Source organism: Epinephelus moara, chromosome 17 (assembly GCF_006386435.1).
Source record: "Epinephelus moara isolate mb chromosome 17, YSFRI_EMoa_1.0, whole genome shotgun sequence".
Lineage (NCBI taxonomy): Eukaryota > Metazoa > Chordata > Actinopteri > Perciformes > Serranidae > Epinephelus > Epinephelus moara.
The window spans coordinates 3,694,479-3,702,884 of record NC_065522.1 but is presented as its reverse complement, the minus strand read 5'-3'; the positions used below and the strand labels follow the sequence as shown (position 1 = coordinate 3,702,884).

At 37.6% G+C, this 8,406-nt stretch overlaps 1 protein-coding gene across 3 annotated transcripts; it reads left to right on the top strand.

Annotated features, from left to right (window-relative positions):
• Positions 1-355: 355 nt before the first annotated feature.
• Positions 356-7,701, top strand: trmt10a (tRNA methyltransferase 10A). Of its 3 annotated transcripts, XM_050066987.1 has the most exons (9): positions 369-438; positions 643-830; positions 2,542-2,710; positions 2,790-2,861; positions 2,938-3,012; positions 4,027-4,176; positions 4,268-4,373; positions 5,896-5,946; positions 6,905-7,030. In XM_050066987.1, exons 1-8 carry the CDS (start codon positions 388-390, stop codon positions 5,913-5,915), a joined length of 831 nt encoding a protein of 276 aa, XP_049922944.1. In that variant the 5' UTR covers positions 369-387; the 3' UTR covers positions 5,916-5,946; positions 6,905-7,030. The 3 variants fall into 3 exon arrangements, with proteins under 3 accessions (XP_049922943.1, XP_049922944.1, XP_049922942.1); XM_050066986.1 differs by lacking the exon at positions 5,896-5,946 and having other exon boundaries at positions 356-470; positions 6,905-7,699; XM_050066985.1 differs by lacking the exon at positions 5,896-5,946 and having other exon boundaries at positions 6,905-7,701.
• The last annotated feature ends 705 nt before the right edge of the window (positions 7,702-8,406 follow it).

Genomic DNA, 8,406 nt, shown 5'->3' with positions numbered 1-8,406 from the left:
TCAGATCTAGATACATATCTTAAAATAATATCAAACTTAAAAATATGTAATTAAAACTAATGACTTAGTGCAAATCTTATAACTTCATAACTAATAAGGTAAACCCCTGTTTGTGTGTTCATGTGTGTGTTCATAGAAACTGTCTGTTTATTTATTTTTGTCTGGTTTTGTACAGTTGCATCGGTTTACTGAAGTCTGTGCTTCCTTGTCTCATTATTTTTCATTTATAATTTTTGATCATTAATTACCACTTACAACGGAATGTACTGATCACTGAATGCACTGTGTTAAAACTGTTAATACAAAGTTAAAAATAAAGAAGAATAAAAAAAGTATGATGTATCTGGCGCGGTTCGATGACGTCATATTAGCGCTAACATAACATCCATGTGGAAGTGTGTGGTCAAGTTAAACCCATTTGTTGAGTTGATTTTCTCGGTTGGTTTGACTGTCTGTGGTTGGATATCTGGGTATTAAAGGGCTTTAAAATGAGTTTCGTTCTGAGTTAAATTATAGTTAAGAACTGTGATATTAAATGCTGCCAGTTAGCTTTCTGTACAGAGCAGCCGACGCGCTAACATCAACAGCTAGCTGACAGAGCAAGATTAGGCAGCAGACATCAGTCTTCTCTTCTCTTCCCAGATGGCCGATGACAGCGTGAAAAGTGAAGCTCCAGCCCAGCAGGAAAATGAGAATGGAGACAGTCAGATGAGTCAGAAGACAGAGAGCGGTAATGGAGACGCTGCAGCACAAAACCAAAATGTGTCCAAAAGGCAAAGGAAGAAGCTTCTGAAGCAGCAGAAATGGGAAGAAGAGAGGGAGCTGCGAAAGTAAGTTCGCTCATTGTAACGCTGTCCGCAGCACTGTCAAAGTCAGTGATGGACTCAGACACAGAGGTTCGCAGTCTATTGGTTTAATGTGTGCTGTTGGACCTCTTTAAGCATAGTGGAAATCTATTCTGCTAAATGGCCAGGTACAGTAGAAGTCAGCAGTGATGAAAAATCTGGATTATTACGATTTGTTATTGATGCACGATATTGGGTTTTTGCCAATATCTGATATGCCGATATGTAACAACTTATTACCGATATATATACATTTTTTTCTCCCAACCTAACTTTAGTGAATATCAAGTCTCTTCTGTAGCAGAATTGACATCATATTATGCATGCATACTCTTATCGTGATGGCCCACCAGCAGATGGAGACATGAAATACCGTGCTTTTCACTATATGTAATATTCATTCATTGTGCAAAATAAGAAAAGCATGTTGTCTGATTCTGATAATTCATTTTAAAGCTGATATTGGCCGATACCGATGACATGCCAATATTGTCATGCATCCCCACAATTGAAGCTATATTCTTGTAGTTCCAGCCATCAGTTCTGTCTGTTATAATAATGTAAATCCTTAAAATGAGTGCACCTAAAATGTTTTTACAAATCTTGTCCATTATCACTATCATAACATGAACTGAAACTGCTGACTGCTGCATGTTTGTCATCCAGTGTTTCATTTGCCAGTCATCATAGCATCACAATATTTTGCATGGAGACATTGTATCGATACACAGATGCCAGGAATCAATATTTTATCATATAAATGATTTTTTGCAAATTCACATTTTAATATAACTTTTGGTACTAGAATAATAAAATCAATTGCTTTTTCACTCCACTAGATGGTGCAGATATTTTTTTTTTTCCTGGTGAGGTCACCAGAGGTCTCAGTCAGCAGCATTTGGCAGGAAGTTCATCAAAACAAAGAGGTCTGGACTTATTTCAGATTTTTTAACATGGAAGGAAAGGTGCACTTGGATATCACTTATGTGATTTGCAAGCAGTGTCATATGAGAATAAAATTGTCCGGGAAAACTAAACCTGCTCTGCCAAAAAATCAGCCAACACCGTACATACTTCCATCCAATTCTGAAAGAGCTAAGAAAACAACACAGTCCATCACCTACCTCGTGTGCAAAGATTTGCTTTGCATCACATTTTGCTGCAATAAAAATGATTTAAGTCAATGAACAGACTGAAAACTTTATCTTATGAGGTCAAACTGATGTTAACAAAGTTTCCCTTTGGGAAATAATTTGCAGTTGAAAAGAATAAAGGTAATAAATTGCAATCTATCACAAAATATTTTATTACAATACTCAGCATATCACAATATTGTATTGTGACCTAAGTATCCTGATAATATCATGTCGTGGGTCCTCTGGCAATTCCCACCCCTGATGAATACCCATGTTACACATGTTTTATGCAAACATCACACCATGAGTCTGGTAATAGTCAGCATTTAAGCAGCATTTTTTTTTTATTAGTATAAGAAAATCTGTTCTAACAAATCTCATGGAACATGCAAAACCAACAATGAATTGATCCAACCCAGTAACAAGTAGAATATACTCCAGAAATAATAATTACAGCACAGAGTGTGTATTTACTTTAGACATTTGAGTAAAAAGCGTGAGTCTGCAGCATGCTGTCATATCATGGCCCACATTTATCTGTCCTGTGCTTTCTGCTGCAGGCAGAGACGGAAGGAGAGAAAGCAGCAGCGTCGCTTACAGAGGGACAATCATCAGGAGGAGAAGGGAGGAGAGATCCTGAATGTTAGGAAACGTCCAAGGAGAGACGTGACTCCCAGCTCACTGAGGCTGGTGGTGGACTGCAGCTTCGATAACCTCATGCTGATAAAGGTGAACAGCTCTGCGGTCTATACTGAGATATGAATCGAGGTACTGACTTTCCTGATCAATAATCTTGTTGTGTTTTCAGGATGTACGGAAGCTTCACAAACAGATCCAGCGGTGCTATGCTGAGAACAGACGAGCCTTGCACCCGGTGCAGGTCAGTGACTACTGGCTGACATGAAACAGCAGAGACAGTCCTGTGTGATGTCTAACAACTACTCTCACCTCTCCAGTTTTATCTCACTAGCCTGGGAGGACAGCTGAAACAGAGCATGGATGAAAAGGACAAAGGATGGATAAACTGGAAGGTAAGCATGATGCTACAGTAAATGACATTTACACAGATTTGAGTTTTCACAACCAAGCAACTCTTTTCAGTCTGTCTTTGTTGGGGACAAGTTCCTTCAAGCAGGCTGTCCAACTGAGTTTTGAGGTTATTATGTCATGCCCAAATGAACATCAGTCAGTATATGACTTAAGGCACTGAAAAAAGTGCCATGATGTTAAAGAGCTCCTACACATGTACACTGATTCATAAGAGTGCCCCTGTTTGGCATTGTCTGAGTCATTATGGACAGTTGGAAAGAAAACAGATGAAAATAGATGCAGCAGAACCCAAGAGTTTTTTTAATTTAATAAATTCTGGTCATATGACCAAAACTAAAAACTTGTGAAGTCCAGGGTTTCAAAGTAAAAGTAATTTTATTGCTGGCAGAATCTGTCTACGCTGTGATATACACTGAGTGCCTGCAGGGCTGTAGACCGTGACTATTTAGTCACATGTTGAGACCCTGGAGCACCAGAGCAACCTGCAAATATTATTAATAATGAAGTGGAGAGCTGTTAGTGTGTTTACAGCTCACAGTGATTAAATCCTCATGTTTAAAGGTACAGCAGCAACAGTTTAACTTTCTTCTAACTGCTAACATCTGACTTCTGACTGGAAGCTTCAGGTTCACAGCAAAACATCAACACTTCCTGCCCGAGAAGAGCCGGGTGCTTTAAAATAAAAGCACAGTGGTTTCGATTTGACTTATTTAATTATAACAGCACTTTGTTTAACTTTATAACAACAGTACTTTATTTTACTTTATTATAAGTGTACTTTATTTAACTTTATGATAACAGTACTTTAACTTAATTATAACAGTATTTTATTAAACTTTATTACAACAGTACAGTTAGACTGTGGTGGTCCTTGCAATTTGAAAGCAATTGCCTTCATTTGCATAAATGTTTTTTTGATATACTTTGACTTGTATTAATATCATTGTACAGATTTTCTAACTGTGGGTATATTTTTGTGCTGCTTTTGAGTGCAGGACATCAACATTAAAATGGAGCACTACAGTGAAGTTATGGTGAAGGAGGAGCTGGTGTACCTTACGTCAGACTCTCCCAACGTGCTGGAAGAGCTAGACCACAAAAAGGCTTATGTGATAGGAGGCCTGGTGGACCACAACCATCATAAGGTCTGTCTGATTTCACAACACTCTGTTGGTTGTATTCCTGCTAACTGATTTTAGGGCAGTTTGTCAGATTCTGTCTGGGTTATGTGTGCAGGGTATCACCTTTGAGAGGGCGAAGGCGTTGGGGATTGACCACGCTCAGCTTCCTCTGAGCAGTTTTGTCAAGATGAACAGTCGGAAAGTTCTGGCAGTCAACCATGGTAAGGGCTAGTATCAGATCAAAATATGAGACTGATATTATGAGTTTTGAGACTCTGCACAAGGTTTTCCGTGAATGGGTGTGCAGTGGTGTCCATTTATAGCTTAGTCACCATAGCTCGACACAGCAGCTTCTTAAAGCTTCAGATTTCTCTCTGTTTACATGTCCAGTACTCTGTATATAAAGACCTTGTACAGTTATGTTGTTTTTTGCCATTCCAAAACCAGAAAAATGGGACAAAAGTGTAACAAAGGGATTAAGCAGTGTTTCTTCTTTAATGTTAGTTGCAAATGTTAGTATATCTGCCTAAGTAGCATTCTACCTACAGTTGTAACCATTATTTTGTGGGGTTACAGGTTATTTTATTAAAAAGCCCTTTTCAGAACTGGCACATCCACAGTAGGGCTGCACAATATATCAAAAGCCCCGTTTCCACCCAACATTTTACGGTATAGTACCTTTTGAACGAAAAGTAACCCTTCAGACATGGTACCTAGGCCCTAGGTCCATTTAGCGTTTCCACCACAAACAATACTCTTAAATGTGGGCGGGGTTGGTGTCACTCACTGCTCCATCCAGCACTCCCTGTATTTCGTCTTCACTGGTGACACAGATGAAAGTCTGCACCTCATTTATCATCCACAGAACAAGATTGCAAGCCGCCATTTTCGAAGCAAAATAGAACAGGCTGCAGTGAGTCTCTCTTGATTGAAGTTTTAAAAAAATAGCAGATTTGTGCATTTAGTCCTTCTCAGGCAAGATCAGGGGTTTAGTGTTGCCGTAGCCCACAGGAACGAAGGTCAGCAATGCTTTTTTTTAGTGAGGATTAGAATATATGCAGTTTGCATAATCCAGATGAAATTAATGTGTATTTTTAAATGCTTGAAGATCCACTAATTACTAAAACTGTGTGTCATCCAAGAGAGACAATACAAACTAATGGTATGGTCAAAGTTGTCATACTGAAATTTAAGGTGTGCTGATGGAGTCAGTGGAAACTAGGGATGGGTATCGAAACCTGGTATTAAACAGGCCCCAGGCTCTAATTATTAAAGACCGTAGTATTGATAAGCTTTGACAGTAACGGCTCTGCTACTAGTATTGGAGAGACATTCAGAAGATATATTTCTTGTTCATTTAGGTTACATAAACATTATCTTGTACAGTTTTTATCTCTCCAACTCCAGTTCCCAAATACATTTTTTTTGTATTTGGGAAATGTTTAAATGTGTAATTTGTGTTAGAATTATTGTTTTGTACTATATTGTATTCAGAATCTGAATCTCACTCTGAGTTACTGTTGTTGTTCACAAACTAAAGAAATGAGAGATAATTTTTCTTTAGTTTTTACTAAATGTATTTGCAGGCAAACTATTAGGCTGACATATAAAACTGTATCACATTGTGTTTCAATTCTATGTTCTTAAATTTATAAGAAAATATATTTTTTTTTACTAATTTGTTATATTGCTAATAATATCGTTATGGCAAAAATACCCTGAAATATCCTGATATTATTTTAGGGCCATATCGCCCACCCTAATTTTCACCGGCTGCTGCCATTTTCACGCAAGGTCAGTTTCTTTTTGTTGTTTCCTGTTTTGTTCATAGTCTCAATAAGTGAAAAGCATAAAACATTAAAGCAAAACATAAAAGCTTTGCAGAATGAAAGAGAATCAGCAAATTTCTCAAAATGTTGAACTAATAAATTTGTACAGTATCTTATTAGTAGTAACGTATATCTTATAAATTTTATGGGATCATCACACATCACAACCATATATCACATCTGACTGACCTTATTCTGGGTAGATGATTTTGGTGCTCTCTAAACTCAGTTTAACGTGAGTTATGTATACAGACTGTATATATACGGATACATATGCAGTCTGTGGTTTTGTGAAGTTTTCAGATTTGGAATTTTATTTAGCTTTCAGATACATTTTCAACATACATGAATAAAACCATAATTACAACCATAGAACAAAATTTTGTTTAATTAAATAAGATGCATCCATGTATGCTTGCATACATTCATGTTCTTGTTTGTTGTCTGTCTGCATGCTTGTAAATATGTGCTCATATTTTATGTTTTTATACATGTTTTTTTGTGAAGCACATTGTGTTGCTTTCTGTATGAAATGTGCTTTATAAATAAATCTTCTTCTTCTTCTAATTCAGTGTGCATAGGCCGTTCACTGTCTAGGGTCTCTGTTAGCAGAGTGAACCTAAAGCAGAAAGACTTTAAAACTGTTTATTTCAATATTTGTTTACTTATCGTGTGTCATATTGTCATTGCAATATTCAACAGTGTTATCGCATATGGCATGCATCCTGATATCGTGCAGCCCTACTGGAAACAATAAAAAGCTTGACAGGTGTAGCAGATGTAACTGATGGAGCTGTGCTTATCAAAGGATCAGTTGACCAGTCTTATTCATGGCTGTTCTGTGGAAAGAGGTTGGATCCTTACTGCTTTGACTCCCACTGCCTATATTTGGTTTTTAAAATGTGCTTTGGTCCCTCTGTCAGTGTTTGAGATCATCCTGGCATACCTAGAGAGGGGTAGCTGGCGGGAGGCCTTCTTCACAGTTCTACCTCAAAGGAAAGGAGCTGTGGCTGTTGACCAAGACGGAACAACTACTCAGGAAAAAGAAGGGGAGGATTCAGACTCTGAGTCTGACCCTGACACATCGGACCAAACTGAGAAAAGAGCCTAAAACTTAGTTCAAATGGACAACTTCAAAGTTCAGAAGTGTTGTTCTGGGACAGCGCCTGGATATGTTGATGCTGAGGCTGTGTTTAAAGATATGTTTCTGTTCACTAACCATCTGTTTCTTTGAAATTTAGTTTTTTTTTTTTAACAGCTATTTAAATTTTACTTTGTGCCTCCTGTGATTGGGTGTAACTTGTTGAATAGCTAATGGAAGTTTCAGTTTTGCTACAATTTTTGGCAGAATGTACAGCTGTTGTTACAGAAAATAATTTATACTTTTTATTTTAAGAATTTTCATTCTTTTTTTTGTTAATATCAAAGCTAAAGCTGTAACTGTTGCTTAATGGATTCATTTAGAATAAAGATAAAAATGAAGGATAATGTCAACAGATGAGCATTATTGTCAATGGCCCTGAAATTCTTGGAATATTATGTTGTTTTTGAAAGTACAATATAAAAAAATAAGAATTTTATAGAAGTCAGGGGAATATTACCCAATTTTGCAAAGGAGTTTTTATATTATAGATAAGTTATTAAATTATTGACTTCCATCAGGGCACATTATTCAAAAACATATCTTTTCACTGTTATGTGAATGACATGCAGATCTACTTCCCCTTTGAGCTTTGAGCAATAAAGTAACTGAACTCAATAACTGTCTTCACCACATCAAATCATGGGTGGCTGCACATTTTCTCCAGCTCAATGAGAGTAAAACTTAAGTTCTTTTATTTGGACCACAGCACTTAAATGTCATGTTAAAAATCTTCGAGTCATATTTGATTCGGAATTGAAGCTTGACAAACAAATCAGTCAAGTTGTAAAATTAAGGTTCATGCAGCTGCGCACAATCTCCAAACTCAGATCAAATCTCTGTACCTCTGACCTGGAGAGAGTTATCCCTGTCTCGACTATTGCAACTCGTTTTATTTTTATATTACTCAGTCTTGTTTATCTCGTCTTCAACTAGTCCAAAATGCAGCAGCAAGAGTTTTAACAAGGTCCCATCCTTGCCCCCCTACACTGGCTGCCTGTTAGTGACAGAATACATTTTAAGATTCTCACGTTTGTCTAAACAGCCTCGCACCCTCTTACCTCATCAGGCTTCTCTCCCCATATCACACTGTGAGAGAACTGAGATTGTCTGACCAAAGACTGCTGTCTGTCCCGAGATCCAGGACTAAGTGTTATGGGGACAGGGCTTTCTCCATCGCTGCCCCAAAACTCTCTTGAAATTCTCTTGCTTCCACCGGCCGATTATCCCCCACCATTGAGATTTTCAAGAGTCATCTTAAAACACACTTTTACTCACCAGCCC

What these genes read in the sequence shown, in the direction of transcription:
- trmt10a (XM_050066985.1), top strand. Translation starts at nt 388, where the DNA reads ATGTGGAAGTGTGTGGTCAAGTTAAACCCATTTGTTGAGTTGATTTTC. An exon ending in AAGGATGGATAAACTGGAAG is followed by an intron (nt 3,013 to 4,026) that starts GTAAGCATGATG and finishes TTTTGAGTGCAG; the next exon opens with GACATCAACATTAAAATGGA. An exon ending in AGTTCTGGCAGTCAACCATG is followed by an intron (nt 4,374 to 6,904) that starts GTAAGGGCTAGT and finishes TCCCTCTGTCAG; the next exon opens with TGTTTGAGATCATCCTGGCA.